The 23372-nt window shown below is 41.8% G+C and overlaps 1 protein-coding gene across 2 annotated transcripts in view; it reads right to left on the bottom strand.

The window, feature by feature from the left end:
* The window catches only part of LOC120792678 (protein inscuteable homolog), a 40579-nt gene extending 19436 nt beyond the window's left edge, over window positions 1-21143 (bottom strand). For both annotated transcript variants that reach the window (XM_040131913.1, XM_040131912.1), the window contains exons 1-3: window positions 21008-21143; window positions 12371-12462; window positions 337-703 (exon numbers count right to left, since the gene is read on the bottom strand). In XM_040131913.1, coding sequence (XP_039987847.1) covers window positions 337-703; window positions 12371-12429 — 426 coding nt within the window. In that variant the 5' untranslated portion in view covers window positions 12430-12462; window positions 21008-21143. The remainder of the gene's footprint in view (window positions 1-336; window positions 704-12370; window positions 12463-21007) is intronic.
* Between the last annotated feature and the right edge of the window lie 2229 nt (window positions 21144-23372).

Raw genomic sequence — 23372 nt, forward strand, 5'->3', positions numbered from 1 at the left:
ACAGATTAATGATTGTTCATGAACAAAGATCTGATCACTTAGGAATCAGATCTGCATATTTCTATCCATTTTAATATTCGGTAATTGATGATATACATTTCCGATGACTGATACTACCAGACCTGTAAAGTTCTGAAATCTTGGAGAAGGCTAATGTGACTTCTATTATTCGACTGATAGGCCTAAGCAAAATATAAATGGATCTGATTCTAAAATTAGGCGGTAAATTGGTGGAAGTCTTCACTTCAGCACATATCTTCCTTTCCTTTGTAATTTCCATTTTGATACTTTAAAAGCTGGCTTCACATTCCAGAGATTTCTGAAATCGACTGTTACCTTCTGCATCTCAGGTGGTGTGCTTCGGGCAGCGCTGTACTCGTGCACCAGAGAGCGAACGTGGCAGTTAGCCCGGACGGCGGTGCTGTGGACCCTCTGCCAGCGCCCTTTCTCCAGCCGCTGGAACATCTTGCCCAGCTCCGTGCTGACCACCAGTGCTCGGCGGAGGAGTGTCTGCAGGTTGTTCCTGGCCACATGGTCCCCTGCACCAACCCCGGAGCCCACGATCAGCTCTCCCTGCTGGGAGTCCTCCTCCACCCCGATGGGTTTGGCCTGGAGAACACACATACACTCCACCTCCGTCATGTGGCGGAGGTCCTCCATCCAGCGCTGGACAGAGTCGACCTGGAGAGACTGCATCCGGCTGCTGTGGGAGAAAGTAACAACACTACGGTTAGAGCTTGCTTCTTGACTTTTGTGAAGAAGTGTGTGACATTCATTTATGGGTTTTAGTGCTTTGGTTTGATACAGGCCTCTTCTGTGAGTACGCAAGCCAAGTTAAGACAAAGAGACCAGTTTTTAAATGAGGATAGAGATGGGGATTTCCATGTAGGATTGGCATTTTTAATGGCCACCAAAATGCTTAATAATTAATACTTCAGATGAATACTTTCTGCACTACATGCATGCAAAGAGAGTCAGTAACTGACGCAGGGAATGACTGTGGTTAACTTCATGTGTGTGTACCAGTGTGTACATGGGTTTCTAGGACCGCTCCAATTTCAACCTAGAGCCCCAACAAGACAAGTTAGGTCAGATAGAAACTAAATGAGCTGATAAATAAACTGTTAAACTAAAATAACATTTTTTGGTAAGCAACAGTGCTCCCGAAATCCCTCCTCCAAACCGCGATTGTCCAATAATAGCTTAGCAAATGCAACAAGAAACAGCTGGTCTGTTAAGCTTTACATTTCTCTGCATTTTGATGCAACTCGTCCCCCGTGTGGGAACAGGTACCACGCTACTATCCCTTATATCAGACTTTAGGGTAACGTTAGCACCTGTGTCCTCATCTGTATTATTTAGGGAAGTTTCCCTAACATCTTTTTGCCAAACTCATTGGTTTATTCTCGAAAAATTTTCTCAATTAAAAAGAGAAACATATTGTTTGAAAAAAAAATTTTTTTTTAACTTTCTAAAAATATAAATCTAACCATGTGTTGTTTGTTCAACCAGCTTACTAAATGAAAATTCTAAAATACAGTCACCAGGAAAAATATACGTCTATATCTATTTGAGGTGAAACCTTCCTTCATCAAAGTTTTGCATTTCAAGGTCACTTCAAATTAAAAAAAACTTTAGCAAAACATTTTCTCCAGACACACAGACCACCTCATACTTTCGAAACGCTGAGTATGGAGCACCAATGCACATACTTACACAGACACACTCAGATGCACATACTCTAGATAGTATGTATATCCATTGTACATTAAGTCAATCGTCAGTCAGCTGAGGAGGCAGAATAACAATGCAAAACTAGTCAAATCTGCTGGTTGCAGATCGAAGAAGCTCACCAGTTCAAAACTCTCCAGCAAATAAATCTCCCTCAGTCCAGTCAGAGGATGGAGATATAATTAGCTGTAAATCTAGACTGGAATAAATAACTGCACAGTGTTACGCTGTGTGGTAATCATTAATCATGACCGTCATGACTTCTGAAAATGGATGAGATATGAGCTTTAACTTAACTCTAAGCGATTAAAGAAATTAATCCAGAATGTGCTTTGCAAATAAAATAATACTGAACCCAGCTTCTGTTTTTTCACATAAGAAAAAGACCTCTTAAAAACCACTCCAGTTCTGAAAATGTCTCTTGTTGGAGATTAATCAAATGGTGGTGAATAACAGCGTGACTCAAACTAAGTGAGTCAAATTAGCCACAAAGAGCTTGATCGCCAGTCAAAGGCACAGCTGAGGAGGAAATGGAAGGGCCCTCAATTATTAATTGGCACAATATTCCTATATATTTCACCTGATTACCCATACGTTTTGTTTTTTTTTGGTTGATCTGTGATCTATTTCCTAACTCCAGCGATGTCTGAGTATTCATAAACAAACAACCAAATCAATCTTAGGGGTAAAATTGTGCGACAATATGCCAAATTCACTTCATATCGGTCCCAATGCGGCAATTTCAAACCATTTTCCACAGTTATATAACAGCATCACATAAGGATGAACCTGTCTAGATTTACACGTCCAACGCTCCCTTCACCACGGGGGGGGGGGGGTGTCTGATAATAATAGGTTTGTTTTCCAAAGGAGGGGAAGCGGTGCACTTCAGCTCGCAGGGAATGACAAATATTTACATGTGGGGCCAAGAGAGGGTCAGGCGATAGCGGCTCTATCATCCCAGACATGGATCCTGTGGAGAAGTATCGGTCCTTCTCATCTGCTGGTGGCTGTCAGTAAACTGAGGGATGGTGGCAGCAGCGGAGACAGGAGCTGGTTAACAGGAGACCCCCCCCCTTTTTTAAAGGCAACTGCAAGATTTCAGCATGTTGTTCTGAACCAGACTTGGAAGTCTATTTTATTAATTCCTCCCTCTGGGTTTGATGTTAATGTTCTCGCTGTGATATTACATTAGATGTTAAGTAATTCTCAGTACTGCACTTAGGTATTAGACTATTAAGTACTGTTGAATAAGCATTATTACGAAGGTAATCATGATCAGTCAAATTTAGATGTTTAGTTTATTAGTATATCAATATTTTTAAACAAGGTGTTTTTGACGGAATCTGCGATCTTTCACGGTAAACATTTCTTGATCTTGCACAGCTGTCAGTAAGAGTGTACGGCCTGCAAGAAATTTAACTGCCGTAGACATGGTGGGGAACACGGAAAGTCCTGAGAGATGAGCTGACACATTGTCGGTTTGACAGTCAGAAAAATGTAAAATATCCACCATCCTTATTTCTTAAAAAAAGGGATTGCAATGTGCTCTCTGAAAAAGTAATTAGGTGGAAAATGAATAATATTAGTATTAAATTGGTAACAAACATAAACCAAGAAAAAAATCTCCTGAACTTTAGCAAGAAAGACCTACAGGCAGAATCACATAACTTTCATATGGAAACAGCTACAGAAATGCAGCTGTTTCCAATGCAGAAACTTGCTGAGCAGAATCAGAAACGGCTGAATCGCAAACAGATTTGCGTAGGAAATCAGGTTGATGAGTTCACTATTCCTGTAACACATCAGGTGAAAATGATATGCATTTTTTTAACTTTTCATGTGCTTGAGGCATATCGAGTTGTTCTGCTGTATGAGTCACTGAGAGGCTGCTGAGACTTTAGTCTGTGTGTGTGTGTGTGTGTGTGTGTGTGTGTGTGTGTGTGTGTGTGTGTGTGTGTGTGTGTGTGTGTGTGTGTGTGTGTGTGTGTGTGTGTGTGTGTGTGTGTGTGTGCACTAACCCATGGGGACTCGTGTCACAGTCGGGACAAAAATTGAGGTCCAAGAATTGGTTTTAAGGTTGAGGTCACAATTAGGCGTAGGTTAGGGTTAGGGTAAGGGTTAAGGTTCGGCATTTAGTTTCGATGGTTGAGGTTAGAGTAAGGGGCCAGTGAATGCATTATGTCAACGAGTGTCCCCACGGGGATGGCGGAACAAGCTTGTGCGTGTGTTCTTGTACTTCTCTTATTTGTAGGGTTAAGTGTTAGCTTAAGGGTTAAGGTAACACTTCTGGTCAGCGTAAAAGCTGGTGTTGGGCTTAAAGCTGTTAGTAAGGGCAGGGTTACGGGCTAGCGAATGCATATTAATACATGAAACAAACCTAAATGCCATATTTCCATCATGGTTACTCATTGTTTTTCCCTACTTGAAGTTGGACTGGGGGGCTCATTCAATCATATCTTGTTGCAACCTTTCCTTCTGCAGTGGTTTAATGGCACCAACTGGTGATTTAGCTCCACCAGCTGTTTGTCTCAATGAACCACCTCTGAATTTTCACAGAATGGTAGTAAGTGCAAAGATTCACATTTTCTTTTGCAGATTTTCTGGAAATTCAGTCGGCTAGGGAGGTATTTTGTGGGAGGTCGCTCTTACTACCTAGTTTCAAAATAGTGATCGACTAAATCCGGTTGAACAACCGGGGAATGATTTGGCAAGTAAATAACTTTCCACTCTAAACGGGTCTATATTAGCAGGCTAATGTTAGTTTTTTCAGTTGGTTTAGTTTCCGACATGACGGGAACAGCTTCAGCTATGCATTTCATTTGAAGCCTTTGTGAAATTTGTGCGGTGCAACCGGTTTTAATTTAGTGATGGGTGAATCTTCATTTGTTAAGTTTTACGTTACGAAAAGCTGGGGCGACCGCTGAAAATTCTGAAGATGTCCTTATCAATTTTTCAAGTATAGAAATTGCATTACATACATTCCTAAACTTGAAATGGTTTGTCACTCATATGAACCTTACAATAACCCAGTACATTTTCAAAAACCTCCGTTCTGTGACATCCAGCTGCTTTAAAGAGGGAATCATCTGTGACAGCAGACCTTCTGTGCTGAGGGAAACCTTCACTGCACAAAGAAGAAGAAAACACAAAAGCAACACTTGATGTGGCACCTCTTACAGAACCTCTTACAGAATGTCTAATCACAGGGTGTGAGTCAGTCTGTTTGAGGCTAAAAACAGCAACTACGTCCGCATGAAAACACACTGTGAGCACGAATCTCTTAGCGTGTGCTGTCTATGGGTCATTCACTAAAGGCATCGTGAAGATAATGGAAACAAATGACAATAAAAAATGTGCTTTAAACTGCAGTGACAGTCACATCTTTTGTCCAACGCGCCGTATCAGCGAAAAGTGTGGCGTAGTGCTTCTTAGTTAGCACCTGTTGTCACTCAAGTACAGCAGTTATTGGACAGCAGGAACTAATTTGTTCTTCAGGGGTGGTTGCCCATTACTAGGCTTGTTCTACATATCGCTAGAGGCTCCATGTGATTCAGGTACTATGTACAACACTTAACACATCATGAGCACAGGTTGAGTAATGTCTGCCTCTCTTTGGACGGCCACTTAATGAATGGTTTCCCCACACGTCATGCCACCTTGCTGTCGAGTGCAAAATGATCCTACTGATGTTTTGGATTGAAGTGTAGACACTGTGTGGCTCAGTCTGCCTAATTTTCTACGTCCTGTATGATAGTTAGCTGAATATCTTTAAGTTTTTGACTGCTGGTAGGGTAAAATACGCGATTTGACGACATCACCAAGGCCTTAATAGGGAAGTCTCACCACTTGGCAGCCATCTTGGCAACACCCAGTTATTTCTGGGCTAACAAGACCACGCCCCTACCTAAATGAATGGGGGGAGAGCCACAACCGCACTTTCAAGGGTCACTGGTACATAAAAACTGCATGTATTGAATAACTCTGATAAAAAAACACTTAAAAACTTTGGTGACTTTGCTCCAATATAAGTTTTAAAAGGCCTTTTTCTACAGGTTATACTTCTGCTACACATGCGCAAGGTTTCGCTTGCGTCAGTGCAACAACACGATTGGCTTGCTATGTTTCCCATTCGGCTGTTATAAAGCAGAAGATTGGCTTATTTGGACCGTAAGTGTTCATTTTCATCAAATACTGTGCTCATCTTGTGTAACCAGCACCAAAACATTACCCCAGTAAGGTTAAAACAGGCTGTAGTCCAGTTGAAATGTAAATGGATATAGTTCAAATTTTTTATTTAGTCAGGTGTGTTCAGATTGAACATGAAGTGAATTTTCAACTTGCTTTATGGGGATAAATCTGATTTTTTTTGTTTGTTTGCCACAAACAGTCAAATATACCAACTGCATGAAGTAAGCACTGACTGTGTGCAGAGCGGATCGAAGCCATCTCTCTACTGTTTTTATGTGACAGCCCAGACTTAAACTAATCCCAAAACTCATCAGTAACTGTAGTTCTGTCATTTTCCTTCAGACCCCTCTCCTTTATATCCTGTATGTTCATAAAGTGGAGTCAACGCAGCTTTGAGATGTGAATGTCTTGCTCAAGCTGAAGCATTTTCCACAGAATTTTTGCATCTCTTTGTACCATGCTGCTCCTAAAATTGACTTATTGACTTATTCTTATCAAACATTATGCCTTAGACAAACTAGTTTTACTTGCCAGAATCTGCTTGTTGGCTATTGATAGCTACTTAGTTCATGTTAGGCACAAAGGAAAATGCTGTGTCCTATAAGTGTTACTGTCTTTAATCAATAAAACAAAGACCTTTGTAATCGGATAAAAGACTTGCAGGCCCTGTGGTTTGATTCTCTATAAAACTAACAAATGGGTGAATGGATGCTTTCATGGTACCGTAAAGTGAGGGATTCTGGATAAAAGCTTTCACCGAGTGGTTTAAAACAACATCTGGAATTGTCCACCAACTGCATACAGTATTACTGGCAAGTCACGCAGCTTGTTTGGAAAAGAAACACTATAACATATGTTAGTTCATGTAATCTTTTCTGCTTTGGATCTGACTGCATTGAGTTCAGAGTATTCGCCCCACAGTTTTCTGATGTAGAAGTCATTCAACACAATATAAGCTGCAAACAGCACTTCAATGTCGCCCAGTGTCTGGTTTGCATGAATATCACAGTCTGACGCCTGATGTCACATTCTGTATGAACAAATGGAAATCTTTCTCCAATGCCACAACAGAACCACAGTCCAGCGAGGCAGAGTGAATGGAAATGTGGGCAGAAAGAGCTGCGAGATTTTGAGGACCAGGCCATTGTGGCTTTGGCTTTGACTGAAGGAGGAAACAAGGACACTGTTGTCTCAAAAAGAATAAAATATGGAGGAACATATACAAAGAGACCAAATAGGATGTTAATGCATTCCTCTTCTGCTCAAAGATCAGAATACCGCTAGACACAACACTCTTCAAAAACTTCTTTACACAGAGGCTACAGCTCCACTGAAAACTTTCTTTACATAATGCTGCCTCATTCTGTCAAGATGTCACAGATGAGCCAAGAAAATGGTGAGAGCATATGGCTAACGGTACTTTTGAATGCGCAAGTCACCTAAGGATTTAGGAAATGCAAGCCTTGATTATCTGGGCGAAGGTCGAGTCTGCGCTACTCCCAAAGTAGTGCGCGGTAAGGGGATATTGTGGCAACTGACTGGTACAGTTGAATCCTGGCAGCGGGGGCAGCCATCTGAGTCCCAGATGTTTCAGACGGCCTCTAATGTGCAGCCAAGACCACACTCACCTTAAACAGCACACACCAAGCGTGTTTCTCTTTTGTTGTCTGTCTCTCTGTCTCAGTCTATTCACCTCTAACTTTATTCTCTCCATCATTTGTTCTCCTTCTCTCCTCACACTCCTGCCATAACACATGCCTTTTTACATGGACCATGGGCATAAACATACAGCTGCTGCAGGCATATGTGCAAGACATTATACTGTGGATCACTTTGTCTCCTTATCTGTGTCTCAAACCAAAACGAGGGTCTAATTTTCGGTTTGCTCCCGTTTTATCTCAGTCTCTTTCCCTCGCATCAGCAAATCCACACTTGTGCCACTTTTCCGGCACTCCTACATGGGTTGCAAGCCAAAGCTGCAACATAAAAAGACGCATATACAGACAAATGATGCCACACAAACCTTTTTAACCCGCTCACGTTATAATGACTCGACAGCCATTTTCAGATTGTAATCTGAAGCCTAGGTTGTCCAGACAAGCCGATCTGGGCAAAGCGCTGGTTCTGTTATGGAGATGTTTGTCAGCTGAGTGCATGTATGCGTGCCATCTGCGTTTGCAATTTATTTTAATACAATTCAGTCATTTGACTCCTTTCATCAACTCATTTACTGTCATATGCAGCACAAATAGGATTTATGTTTGGGTGTATATATGAGAGACAGGCAAAGAAAGCAAGTTAGAGATTGTGAAAGTGCGTGTGTCTGGTTGCCTATGTATGGCGTGACAGCTCTACTGATTTCATATCCAAGGGCATTCACCGTGCACCCTCTGCAACGCTGTGTAAGCATTTGTAATGACAAAACTGTCAGAAGATATATATTCAAAGTTATTATCAGTGACAGAAATATTTTCAACCACTGCAGCTGATGAAGAGGCTTTTCCCATTAAAAAAAAAGAGGAATTAGGATCTGGCACTTTCACAGCAAAGATATAAATCACTGCTGTGTGATAACAGTTTTTACTGGTGTATCTCCAAAGAGAGATTTTTCTGAAACTCAGGAGCAACAGTTTATTTAAAAGATCAGCCCTCCATCTTGTGATGAAAGCTGTTTAGATGATGGTTCAACAGTGCAGAGAGTCCGATTTAGGTCAGTTGGCAGGTTTGTGCTCCCTGTCAACTGTTCGTGACTGCTCGACTGCGTGGAGGCAGTTCTGCTCAGTTTTTACTTCAGTTTCTGATTGTTTGGTATGCGCGCTCTTCTCATTTTTTCCATCTCGACCACGTGTCTGACAGATTTTTCAGGATTTTTGGTTGCAATCCCTGGCTCTCATGTGCTGATATGCATCTTAAATGTAGAATCCAATTGTGGACTAATGTTTTCTAGTGATGTGTGTGTGTGCCAGGGAGGGAGTGTGAGGTTATGTGTTTGTGTATGTGTTTGCATTGTCACTAAGGATTTGACCTTTGCACCTCCTGCTATTGATTTGTTGATCTAGGATCCTCGCTAAGACCGATGTAGTGGTTTGGGGTTGTTGAACCAACAACTCTAATCAAACATCACCTGGCAAATATTTCCCAAGGCAGATATGAAGGAGGTGAGGATGTTATTTTTCTCAGCAGCTTCCGGGGTATGGGTCGATAAGACCTGCCTAAACCTTTCTCAGCATGAGACGAACAATCTAAAGTTAATTTAGTCCCAGTTTCAGTTCAGTTCCATGATGATTTAAATTTAATTCTTGTAATTTTGTAATTATTTGACAAAAATATTAGTACTGTCAATTTTAAAGCTGCACTAAATAAGCGCCAAAACAGCAGACAGACAAAGTTAGCATCTAGTTAGTGAACATAATGGACCATTTAGCCAGATATTTCCCTTTTGGAAATAAGTTTTAGTATTATTCTGAAATGAAAATACTAAAAGAAGCGTGAATGTCGGATAAACATTTGTAGGGTCACCCGACACACCAATCTAAATGACTCTAAATGCTTGGTGTGTGCTGTCTAATTCGGACCGACATTAGCCCCGATTGAAAGACACGCAGACCCTCTCATTCGTTTGAGTGGAGCCAGTCCATCATCCAACTTTTGCTGCAACACAACAAGATGTCATCCCGCTAGGCCTGGCTTTGGTCAATCATTACATGCAAGCACACATTCCTAGTGGATTACTTTGTGACATGAATGCCATATTTCTACTATCTCGCGATCGTCGCAAGAGAAGATAGTTGCTGCTGATTACTTTCCAGAGCTGTAAAAGCCTGCCTGTTAGTATTATAAACAATTGTTCAGTGTTTTGGCATCTGATAAGCCTTTACCATTATTAATCTTTTACTCCAAGCGGACTTCATGAATAGTCTTTCATTGTCTCACCTAGACCTTATAAAGAACACGCCCCCCACCAATGCAGCCCCTTGCACTGTTTCAACGCAGGGCTGTTTTCTGTCTGAATTCCAGCTACGGTGACAATATCACAATTTTTATAGTTTGTTCTGCTGCCTCCAAGAGGCCAAAAATTGTTAATGCTGCTTTAAGTAAACTCATTGAGATTTTTTAGGAGAGGGAACCTTTTCTCGCCATAGGTTTTAACTAAGTTAGAAAAGAACTTTCTGTGCGGGTGTCCCAAAGAGGAGCTCAATGTCTTATAAAAAAAGGAAGGTCCTGCATTCAAGACAGTCTTGCACATTCAAGACATTTATTCAGATAGTACATCAAACAACTGTATGTTTCAATTCCTGCAGACCCTCCTCAGTTCTCTGTAAACACAAATTACAGATTACACCATATATTCTTTTAGAGTAAATTGAGTAGGCTATGTAAGATTGTTATTATGATTATATGACTGTTGTTTTTGTTTGTATTGCTGTGATTCATCATCATGCATCATGATCCATCTCCTCACAAACCACAGAGGATGACGAATGACATAACTAGACCCCATCACCACTGTAAACCTCAATCTCTGATCCTACAGAGCTGCCATGATACCAGCGTCTCTCGCACTATCGCCACCATTACAGTGCATTATCAGAAGGAGATAGGGGCCAAAGTATGCTGCATTTTTGGGGGTCCCATCTGCAGATGAAACAGAGCGGTTATTTTTTGCTATCATGGCTATTATTGTCAGTATGTTGTTTTGGTGTGTTTGTGTGTTTTTACATGTATGTGATGAGTGTGTCTTGAGGGATATGGAGTCCACAGAAAAGTGATTTCAACATGGAGAATATTTACAGCTCTTCTCCAAACAGCTTTAATGTTAACATTAGCAGCCCAGAGACTGCGTATGACTGTTTGTATTAAACTTGGTGTTTATGACAAACCATGTAATTTGGAATTACTTTTTACCCAGGAAATAGTCCCAGTGAAATTTGTTGACATCATCTAATTCCCGGCATAGTTTCAAGTTTCAACCTGAAAAGAAGTTTAACCTGTCAGAGTAAGTGAAAACACCTGTATGAGTGATGTATAATGAATCAAGAACCAACTACTGCACTACTCAAGATATGTCATTGCTGCTACTCACCAAAACTTGCATTGGAAATTTTTGAATAAATTAATTTATATTTTCTGATCCACCTATCCTGCTTTCTTGGAGTCTGTGGGTGGGGTCCTGGAAAGAGCAACACCTGGGGACTCTATACTGTAGTTCTTCTGGGCAACGTCAATGCTCCAGTTGGAATCAATGGAGAAACCTGGAAGGGGATGATTTCTGTGCTAGCCATGGATTGGCCATAACCAACACCATGTTCAAGCATAAGGTGGTTCGTAAGTGTATTTGGTACCAGAACACCTTTGGCCTAGGATCAATGATTGACTTTGTGGTCATATCATCTGATCAGCAGAATGTCTTGGACACTCAGGTCATCACCACCTGGTGATGACTCAGATCAGATGGCAGGGGAGACGGCCAAAAAGGCCCAGCAAACCCAGACGTGTAGTGAGGGTGAACTGGGAACATCTGGTGGAGGCCCTGTCCTTGAGGTCTTTAACTCCCTCCTCCAGAACAACTTTGCACTCATCTCGGCGGAGGTTGGAGACATGGAATATGAGTGGGCTATGTCCAAAGCCGCCATTATGGATGCAGCTGTTACGGATTGTTTTTCGGAAGGTCATCAGTGCCTGTCATGGCAGCACTCCGACACCCCATTGGTGGATTTGCCCTGAAATGTGGAAGGCTCTGGACGTTGTTGGACTGTCTTGGCTATCACGCCTCTTCAAGTCCCATGGAGGTCGGGGGCAGTGCCTGTGTACTGGCAGACCAGGGTGGTGGTTCCCATTTTAAAAAAGGGGGACCAATTTGTGAGCTCAAATGATCAGGGTATCACAGTGATCCGCCTCCCAGGCAAAGCTTATGCCAGGGTGCTGGAAAGGAGACTTCGACCGATCGCCGATTCAGGAGGAACAGTGGACCAACTCTTTACCCCTGCAAAACTACTTGAGGGGCCATGAGAGTTCGCCCATCCAGTCTAAATGTGCTCTGTGAACTTGGAGAAGGCCTATGACCGGGTCCCTCAGGGGATCTTGGGGGGGCTACTGCAGTAATATGGGGTTCTAATATGGGGCCATAGCTACGAGCCACTCGAGCCACTCGGTCCCTATATAACCGGACTGAGACTGTACTGCGGTGTCAAAGACTTTAGTGGCAGTTTATACCTCAGTGGATAGTTTTGGTAAATAAAACCAAAACTATCCACATGGCTACATACCAAACAGGAAAAGTGGGAAACTATATTATTTTAGTGATTTGGGTAAATTTACAAGTTAAACAATACATTTCTGAGTTCATCTATGAACCAGCAAACTGTGTGTACTTCAGAGCAGGCCAGTTACAAAAAGTGAGGTGCAGCTGCTTCAGATCCACATTGGTCAGACTACTGCTACTACTTGCCTCATCGGAGATGAAGAGAGCAAGCTGCTCTGTCTGGAGCTGCTCTGAGGAGTCGCCATTCTTTCCGAGGCCGTCTCACTTCAGCTCAGCACCTGAAACACAACACATGCAACATAAACGTCAAGTCTGCAGGACGTGAATGTGAGGGTCTCTTCCTTTATCGTCTCATTTTCCTGTCAAATGTGACAATATGTCGGAAAAAAGTCAAATTTTATCAAATGTAACAGCGTCATTACACGGCAACATTCACCATAACCACTTTGAATGCAGTATCGCACATATATGAGCATACACTCTGCATCCTCCTGGCTGTGTTGCTTGCGACCGCAGCGTTATCCACTACAATATCTCTTTATTGATCCACCTCCAAGCTTTCTATTCTTGTCTTGTCTTTTTTTCCTCCAAGTAATTCAATTATCAATAAACCTCCCTGTTTTAAATAGCTGCAAGCCGCTGGTGTGCCAGTGGAATAATATTTCTTATCTTCTAATTTATTGGCTGGCTGCCAGCCAGTGACTCTCTTCCCTACTTTGAGCCTAAGCAAAAGGGGCTGACGCTCTTAAGTGCCCACAACTTTATTCAGCCATTTTATTGATGTATCCCATTTAGATTAGTCCATTTTCAATCGGGAGAAGCCACAGATGCCCTCCTGCCTGAACCACACTCTAATCCTTTTAGTTAATGATATCCTGCAGTGGTGTGGTTTACCAATTCATGTTTACCGTGGAGTATAATTAGCAGGTAGTTACAAAGTGAGGCTATCTCTCTGTCTCGCACAAACACGAACACACACACACCCTGCAAGTGTCACGGAGCAGGTTACAGCTGTGGTGCCCTGCTTTTTAATAAATGGCTCCAGAGTGTTATGAGATCAATAGAACTAAACAGGAGCACTCACAATGAAGCAATTGAGACCGTAGGGATGTGTGATGCACGTGCACGTGAGATGTCACTCATGCGATCACATGTTGGCCTGCTTTTTCAGTGCCGCAGTGTTCCAGCCGAAATGCTACGATGACAGAACAACTGATCCATTTTGTACAGTTTGGAGATGGAGGGGATCAGGCACAGTGGCGCATCAGAGGAGTCACCGATTTGGTTTTACTGTTTGCTTCAATTGCTCTGAAATTCCCTGGGTTACATAATTATGAGCAACAAGGGAACCATTTGATGATAGATGAGAAAAAAGATGGGTTTTTTTTTGGGGGGGGGGGGGGGGGGGGTGACTGAGTCATTGACTTCAATAAAGAGATACCCAGAAGGATGAATAAGTGAAGAAATAGATAGTTGTAGTACAGACAGAAAAAGAGGAGGGGGAGAGTAGGAAGAAAAAGGTGCAGAGAAGGAGAGAAAGAGAGAGAGGAGGGGGTCCTTTAACTGCAGTCTTGGCATGAGTCCTCAAAGGCCATTTTCAGAGAAAGCATCACAGCGAATCAGAAATTTTACCAATACTGTGCCAGGACCATGGAAGTCTGGAAGACTGACAGTATAAACCCTGCGTTCGGGGGAAAAACCTACATCCATAACACTCATCACAGTTAGAATAGAGTAGAATAGAACACCAGAGAAAAAGTGCTGATATAATTGCACCGTTAGATGATAACAATAGGAGGTGTATATTCATTATATTGGCCCTATAATTGAGCTTGGGGTCATAGCCAACGAGACACTGATCCAGCAGATTCCATTACATGTGCCTCCAGCTCGATACAGTGCTCTTCTGTCTATTACCATACAAATGGAGATGAGTTGTCCAATCAAGCAATACAGTCCTGAGCACTTAGAAGGTGCCGCTAAGTGCCGTGTTAAGGACCATTGCGCTGGAAGTGGTCTCTGTCATTCTGCTGTGAGTGGCCACCGGCTGCAAACGATCCATGAGGGAGGAGAGTGAAAGGTTTTTAGTGAAATGTTTAAGTTTACAACAGGTCCTCTGTGTTTCTGGGACTGTTTCTTTCACGGCATCCTGGATGATTTAGTTTTGGTGCCGACAGTGTTATGTTTTAATAATTTATGTAATGTAACTATTAAGAGCTAAAGCTGCCATGACCTGCCACTCATTTTGAATAAAGTATGTATTTTCGTGGAGCTGCAGGCACCGCGGTTAAAACATCCCCAAGTGCATTAACGTTGCAAGTGCCACAGAAATATGAGCTTCCTAAGCAGATGGTCAGCTTTGACGAGATCCTGGCTAATTTTCTTGCTGTGGTGGACATTTCTTTTCATGTCTGGGCTGAAACCTGAGTGGCCCTGTGGGTTTCCCCGTTCGGTTGCCACGGAGAACGTGCCGGTTGTAGGTGAACCCAACAAAGGACACCTCTGTCTCAGCCTCATGTCACACGCCGGGTAAAATAACAACCACTCAGTGACTTGAGTGTGCAAGTGAACTCACTAGGGTGTGCGTTCCAGATGTACTGAAGCACTTGTAGTTACTCATTGCATGTGTGTAGAGGGGGATTTAAATGCCGGTACGGCTTTGTGTGCATGTTTCTGTCACTTGCAGTTTTCCAGTGATGTTTTTGTGATGTCTGTTCCTAGTTAGAGTCACGCCATGTTGCATTTAACACAAGAGTCATCTGGATTCTTTCTCATCTGAGGTCAGTAGCCTTTATGTATTCTGGCTGTATAGCTAAACAGATTGACCAAGCTTGGGAGGAGTAATTGCAAAGGGTCTGTATAATGAGCCACTGCGTGAAGAATTGGAAACTGAAAAACCAAAGTAAAACCAGAACTTACAGGTTCAGTTAAAAATCACAATGAAATCCGTGTTGATTTAAGTTACAAAACATCCAGTACTACAACATAATCTTACTCAACAGTGCATTGACTCAGAGAATGGTGAAAATTAAGGGAAAAAGGTAACAATGTGATATTATAAATTTATTTTATGTTTCTGTTTTTCACAGCTTTGATCAAAAGGAATTTCCACAAGCCCAAGACACGCCACCATCCCCAGCTTGAAAGACTGATAACACATTCACATCAAGGAATCGATGATAGAGATGGGAAAGATTCCCATGTTAAGAACGGAGAACTCAGTGTGGCTGTATAATTTCATAGCTGGTCAAGTGAGGGTTAAAAACACTGTTCTTTGACAATTGAACACTATATTCATTAAACGTGGGTTGAATTACATTAAACAACAGTCTTTGGCTGACGTGAGGCGTCCATGTTTGCTTCATTTTTCAGAAAGTCCTAATTACAGTAATTCCGGTACAACTTGGACACGGCCTGAGGCCGGTGGAGTAGTAAGCTCTGACAGTCACTTGGCAATCACCATACCTTCTTACCTTTTCCCAAAGGGTGGAAGATATGGATTATGCACTGTGGGATAAGGGAGAAACACTTATGATTACAAACAATCTGCATGCGATCATGGTGAAAAAACATTTTGGGAGTATAGGCCTTTGAACGCTAACAGGCTTATCGTTGCTTAAGTTTTGTTAAAATCAGGAACGGTTCAAAATCCAATAGCAAGTAGATACCGAGAGTAGACGCTTATTTATCTTAAAACATGAACTGTAAACACCAGGAACATGGTTCATTTTTTTTAAAGAAGGCTAATGGAAAAGTTAGCACTTTTAGCTCAGAGGTGACGCGGGGACCTTATCTATAAAATTTTGATTTTGACTCCTAGTGCATTAGATACCAACACTGCACCTTCCTAAAGCTGGGGTAGTTCTGACAGACAGCTTTAAAAAATAAGTTTTGAAACTGACCAGAAATATCCTTCCCTTTAATCCCTATACACTTCTTTCTGACATAGCTCTAATTCTTAACTAGGGTTTTGTCTCACAAATAAAATGAGCGCATGTGCAGGGTAATGTACCACCAAGATTTCATTGTCCGCTTACCTCACTGTCTGTGCTTTCCATAACTGCAGAACCACTGGTTAAAAATAAATTCCAAGTGCTTTTTATAATATTCTGTGGTGAAGCAGAATGCCTCTCGCAGATTCAGGGTAAAACCACCAAATAAATACAAAAACTGTACAGCAGAAAACAAAGTACCATACCACTGTGGCCTAGCTTCGTTGTTTTGCCAAGAGCAATGAATCTCTTCGGAAACACAAGTAATCAAACTCTGAGGAAAAACAGCAGAAACAAACAAAGCCACTCACCATTTTGAGAGGCGAAGGCTAGGTTCCATCAATGTGATGGAGGCCAGGATGGAATGATTCAGGCAATGTACTCATGTAAGTTTTAATGTCCTTGTTGTTTCAGGACTGCCTCATTGTGTAACCGGTTCCTTATGGTTTGGCTTTTTTTCAAAACTGCCAACGATTAAGCACAAAATGTTTCTCCTCCTGCTGCTGTCCTTAATCCACACAGACCGGAGAAGGGGTCTGCTAAAGAAGTTGTCTCTGGCCTTTGGCCTTTAAATACAGTGGACATGCTCTGCATCGGCGACTCAACGGTGCCGTGCTGCTCATGTCCTGTTATTGTGCTGGGGACTGGGTTCACAGGAGGAGACGGTGGTCAGAGTCTCACCACAGAACTGTCATGTGGAGAGGAAGGCAGAGCAGGAAAGGTACCGCATGGGTGGTTGGAGGGGAAGACGCTGGAAGCAGGCCGTGCTGAGCCACGGACCCAGCATTCCCATCCCACACACAGTGGGCTGGCTTAAAGTGGGCCCTTGTACTTGGACAGAGAGACCCACACAAGGCAGCAGATAATGCCTGCTGTGAGCTGCTACTGCTTGAATGTTTGGTGAGTCAGCTCAAGTTTCTCCAGGGATATTACAATGCTGAAGATACTTACACCATTCTACTGACAAGTTTTTCCATGGATATTAAAGTACACAAAACGTCCTTTTTAACTGATAATTTTGTGCCTCACGGCAAGTTTTCTTATATTCTGCGATAAGCCTAGTGTTCGAATAAAGTGACAATAAAGCACAGTGTTAAAGGAACTGTGGTACATTAAGTCTTAAGTAAGCTAACGTAACATGAGCTACCATGCGCGTAGTCGACTGGATTTTACAACCCATGTGTACGATGAACGTCCAGTTTAATTGTTTTTTAACAAAACACATACATTTTTAAAATCATCCGTAAATGTGTTTCTTCTACACTGAGATACACATTCAAGGACATACTCTCCAGACACAACAGCCCTCTTGCCCATTATCTCAGTAGGTCTAAATGCAGAGCATTCCACAGATAACATTGGCATGGTCAATTTATTTGAAGTTTAGGTTATGTTTTTCCCAGGCTGACACTCAGCTAAAATATCACTCGGCTATTGTTATGCTAACACAGTTAAATAAGTCTAATATTAATAATTTGTAGAATTGGAATATTTGCAGCACTATCAGTGTTTTCGGTCCCATATGTATATTCTCGATATGTATGTTTGTGAACTTTTTTTTTCCTATTTAATTGAATTTCTTAATTTATTTTTTCACCTCCGGAGAGATTTGTTTCTTACGTTCGTGTATCTATCCAATTTAACTACACCAAGACGTGAAAAAATAGGTCTCTGTTCTTTTCCAAGTGAACAATGACAGTAATCGGAGAGTATTTCTGTTCTCAAACAATTTGATTCATTTAATTCTAATTTCAAAGAGAATTTTGGCAAAAACAAATATAAAGGTGGAGCTAACAACTCCCTCTAGCAATACTCAGCTACACATTTATACAGCTCTATCGAAATCTGAGAGTTGTTCAGTACAATCAGTTAGCAGAGCCATTCTTCTACAGCACCACTGGAGTAACTGGGAGCCACTGCCTTGCAGTCACATTTTTCCCAGCCCGTCCAGGGATCTGAATGTCCTTCTGAGAAAACGTTTTGGCCACAAGCCCAGCTTTTGAGGCTACCATCACTCCATCGGCACTGGTGAACATAAAACTTACACACAGAGAACCACGAAGAATGTCAGGGCAAAGGCTGATAAGCAGCCAAGGATAGGCTGTGCTGTAAGTACAGTTACATGTATGGCACAATGGCTTGGTAAAGTAAAAAAAGGAACCTGGTTCACAAAAGTTTGAGAAGCAATATAACATTAAAACTCAAAATGTGTTTGACACAACTTCGGTATGTTAAAAAGTAGTCTTCACAAAGAACCATGGCTATGGTCATCTTGAAATCTTGTCTGTTAGTGTTCTCAGAAAGAGTTTCACAGAAACTCAGACTCTGCAAGTGTATGATTCTCTTCTCTGTTGGCCATTCTGCAAATACAGCTTATTACACTGCTTCCATGTGCTGCTACCGTGTTTGGAACATAAAGAGCACAAGGGTGTCCAGAAGCAAAGCGGATTCTGCTGTAGGGTTGCTTTGAGAAGTTTAAGGAATGTTTTTATAATTATTCTCCATGGACGATTAATTACTTTTTTTTTTTTTTTTTTTAATTTGGATGTCATTATATGAAGCTGTCACACCAATCCACAGTGCAAATACATGCAACCTGCAGTGAACTATGTCAAAATTTGAGTCCAATATAAAAAAAAAAAATAGCAGCTGCACCACCTTTTAGCATTCCCTCTGCCTACATCCAGGTCTTCCAGTGGTCTGTCAAAATAATACATCCTGGCACCGAAGTCAACCAAGGTGGGAACCACCACTGAAAAAAACACTGACAGCCCCCATAGTTAACTCCGGATTCACCCAATCACTCTGTTTTCTTTGCATGTTAGGAAGCAAAACACGATCCAGAATATTAAATGTACAAAACTGCATCACTCAGTCTGCATCACCACGGGTGGCTGTTTTAGTTCCCTTAGAGACACTGGAACATCAATTTGCCTTTAAAAGAAACTCAAAACCATATTCTACAGCTGAGTGGCTAATGATAGCAACACAGTGCCATTGTCTTGACATGTCTCAGGCTGATGGTGACAGGGGGTTCAGGAGCGTCACGGGTTTGAGTGTGACACCGTGATGTCAGGAATAAATATGTAGGTGGATGAAGCGGAAGAGCCATTCCCATTTCCATATAGCTTTACAACAAAAAGAGGCTGTACGGTGTTTGGGAAGGAGATCGAAAGAGTCGAAAGAAGTGGAGAGTACGAGAAGATGACATGGGGAAATGTGGCAGATTGGATTGTGGGTAAAGCAGGTTAAAACATAGGACCGTATAAACACTCTTGTTACATTAACCGCTCTCCAAATAAATTGGTTTTGCAGAGTATCAGTTTCGTAACAGAGAAAATATTTCTTCAGCATGAGAGGTTTAGATGTGGTTTTCTTACTTCAAAGAGTGCAGGGTTAGGTTATCTTTGGAATGGCCTCTTCTGAAGTTCTTATAGCCGCTGTATGTAAGTTTTTGCTATCGCTGATGGCTGAAGCTCTTGACAAGTAAACAGCCATTAATGCTAATGTTGGCTATGTAGCAATAGCAAAAACTCATATAGCACCTTTAACACCACAAGAAGCCACGCTGTAGTCCTTACAATTTGAATGTTTAGTAAGATGTCGCTTTAAGGGGCTTTCCTGGCGGCTTTGGCATCTAAGAAGCTGACCGGTTAACCACAGCATACCTGGTTCAAGTCTGGCTTGGGACCAATGTTGCACGTCATCCATTCTCTCTTTGCCTTCATTTCTCAAAAAATACACTTCATGTCCTACAAAGCACTTCACATACACTAATGTTGTTTTCTTGGCTAGAACTGGCCAGTCCATAAGGCCATTTTTATTTTTTTTTACCCAATCAACAATCATTCATAAATGCTGTTCATATTTTTAGCAGGTTTAATTCTACCTGGTTTGATCCAATTCCTACTCAAAAGTGCAGAAAATCTCGTTTGCAAACAGGCATTAAAACACATCGATCGCAAGAATTCACAGATGACAGTCTAACAAGAAAATAAACAATTATAGACTACACTTGTGAAATGCTTTTACCCAAACTGCTTAATAATTTGCTTCTTATTCACACACATACACACAAACACAGAAGCAAGCTACCATGCAATGCATACCATCCTACCATGAAAAAGTCCTTGCCTAATCATCAGGAGTAACTGGAATTCAGTGTCTTGCTCAAGGACATTTTGACATGTGTACAGGAGGAGCTGGGGATAAAGTGGAAAAATGAAGACCCACGCCAGATACGGAGACAAATAAAATTCAATTCTAGGTTTCAGTGGCGACAGGAATAAAAGAGACTCTGGTGCGCCGTGTAAAGTATATTGACAAGTGGTCAGTATGAGTCGTCTATCCAATGACTTTTACAAGAATTTACTGTGTGGATTAAGATTTGAACAGTATAACATCAACGGAAAGAGGCTACAAAAGGTTTCTGTAGGGCTGAAATAGTTCTACTACTGATAGTTTTGTGAGATAAAAGTGTTAAAAAAGAAAAAAGTGGTGGAAGGTGTCGGTGGAGGCACCGAGAAAGTATTAGAATGCCTCCTTAATGGGTCATCTGAGTCTTTCTGAGTTTAAAATCCCATTCGGGAGAAGGAGAGAGCCGCTTATGGTTCAGCATCTGTCACCAGCCGCTGCAGAGAAGATGGACTTCCTTGACACGTGAAATGCTCCCCCAGCAGTGTTCCTGACAGCTTAACCACAGTTTTGTCCCATCCTACTTCTGCCACTCATACTCTACCCACCCACTGTTACTCAGGATTTTCAGTGGGTCTCAAGGCACAAGCAGGAACATCTCACCTGGGTGATCTTTACAAAACAAAGGTTTTCTTACTTTTTCAAGCAGCAATCAGCCGAGCGTGATAGTCTGAAAGTTCTTGAATGCAACGCTGCTGCTTACAGACAGCCCTGTCCCTTCTCCCTCTCTGGCCTTGATACCTCACCTGCAAGCACTCTTCTAATTAGTGCAGTCCACGATAGCGAGGAGAAAGCATACCTACAGGCAGTCAGCGTGTTGCTGGACAGATGATTGGTCAGGGTGAGGTCTGTTGTGGTTTTATTTAAGTTTGAAATATTTTTTAGCTTTGTGTTTGTTTGGTTTATTTAAAAAAGCATTTTTAATCTTTGCTGACAGGGTGTGGGCAGCACTGATTGTGTGGACATGGCACGTAGGCTCGTGAAGACGATCTGAGTGTGCAGCAGTAGCATTGCAGATAAGCACTGCTCATTTCAATGAGGACCTGGCCACTGCTGCTTTACCTGTATTCTGTTGCTTTCAATTTAACATTGTTTTATTTATTACTGACAATTTAAAGAACCTTTATTTTCTCTTGTTCTTTTAGCTCACTTATTGTCTACCCGTCTTTTAAGCCTTGTTCAGACTGCCAGCTCAAATCCTTGCAATCCATGCAATTCAAATCAGCTTTCTAGAGCTGCATCTCAGTCCGGACTCTCTCACCACTTACCACTCACTTATCCGCAAATGGGATTTCAAAGTGTCTTTCGTGTCACTCGTAACGTGACACACAATGACAGCGTAAAAACTCGGAGTGACGGAGTGAGCAGAATCCATTCCTCATGCTTCCGCGTTGGAAAGCTGCGTCACCAGCATAGCTACGCCTGCGTCGGTAGCACAGCGGCCCATGCAGATAGGTTGGTGATGTCTGGACACACAGTAATCCGACGGCGAATAACGGTGTGGACATAAGATCTGATTTCAGAAACAAATGGGATGTGCCTGCAGTCTGAACAAACCCTTAGTCAAGCCATAGTTTGTTTGTTTTCTTTTTTTTTGTTTTTTTAACTTGTTACAAACTTTTATCATGGGTGTAAACTAGCCATTATAATTATTATATAAATTATAATTATATGAAATTGACCACTAAAAGTATTGGCTTAAAGAATCTCGTATTTTAAGCTGTGAATGTAATAAATGTGCCCATCGTTTGCAGCAATCCACATCTGTCTTTATTTATTCTTAATGAGACTTCTGCTCAGTTGCAAAATGAGTATACTTTGCTGCAAGCACATTCAGAAAAATGAACAGCGGAAAAAGTAATGTTATCATTTGTGCAGTTTTAAAATTTAAACATTAGTCTCAGCCCCAACATCATAATAGCATATAGTACAATGCTTTTTCTATCTTAACATCAGACACACACACAGCTATTCCTAGCAGTGCATACAGTAAAAGCACTCTACAAAAAAGTTTACTAGAAAATTAGGCCAATTTTGGTTTTGCGTTGCATGCCTTAATTAACCTTGACTCTCAGAGTGCACCAGTTTGGGATATGAAAACTTAAGTCCCTCCCCAACAAACTCCTGACTCGACTAAATGAGCAGATTCCCTTGTAAGGCCTAAAACTATGCAGTCTATTTAGGGCTGGGAGCATTCTTTCCTTTTGGAATAAAAATATGGAAGCTGAATGCTCTGCACTCATGGGGTTTCCAGGCAACTTACATCACTTATGGAGATGGGGTCAAGTTGCGCACACACACATACACGCAGACCTGTAACCCCAAGCATGGTCTGAGATCAGCCATCCTGTTAAATGTCAAACTAATAAATGTGGACAGATCGCTACAGCTGATAGAAGTTACACTTCAACGCAGGAGTAATCACACCAGAATCTGTTAAATCCTAATTCTTCAGACACCAAAGGAGCCTGGGACACATGTTTCCCCCAGGGAGATGAAATTCAGCTGCATAAATAACTGTACTGCTTTACCACAAGCCTGCTAAACACACTGTCGTTTTGGTGCTTTATGGTCAGCTGTAAAAGTCCCCGTAATTCTCATTTTCAAAAAAAAAAAAAAGATAGCAGCACCATACCTCTTGAGAGCTCAAATAAGCCCAACGTCATGCCAAGAGAAATATCCAAATGCATTTTAAGCTTCCAAGCTCCACTGACAGTTTGCTGTATAAATAATGGAGAAATCAGCCGGGAAACAGACGACATCCAGAGCTAACAAAAGGTTTTGGAGTGGAGCTCAGTAGCTCCAGGAGCAGCTCCAACAGGACATAGAGACTGGAACTGGATCCCAACACAGTCTGGTTCGGTGAAGGGGGATCGTGTGGGTACATGACACCAGAGTGGTGATGGCCGGCAAAACATCAGGGGTTGCTTAATAATGAATGAGTAAGGCCCGTAGAGAGGCGCACACACACCACATGGCTAATAGGGAGTCAGACTGCCATA

This window comes from Xiphias gladius, chromosome 8 (genome assembly GCF_016859285.1).
Source record: "Xiphias gladius isolate SHS-SW01 ecotype Sanya breed wild chromosome 8, ASM1685928v1, whole genome shotgun sequence".
Classification (NCBI taxonomy): Eukaryota; Metazoa; Chordata; class Actinopteri; order Istiophoriformes; family Xiphiidae; genus Xiphias; species Xiphias gladius.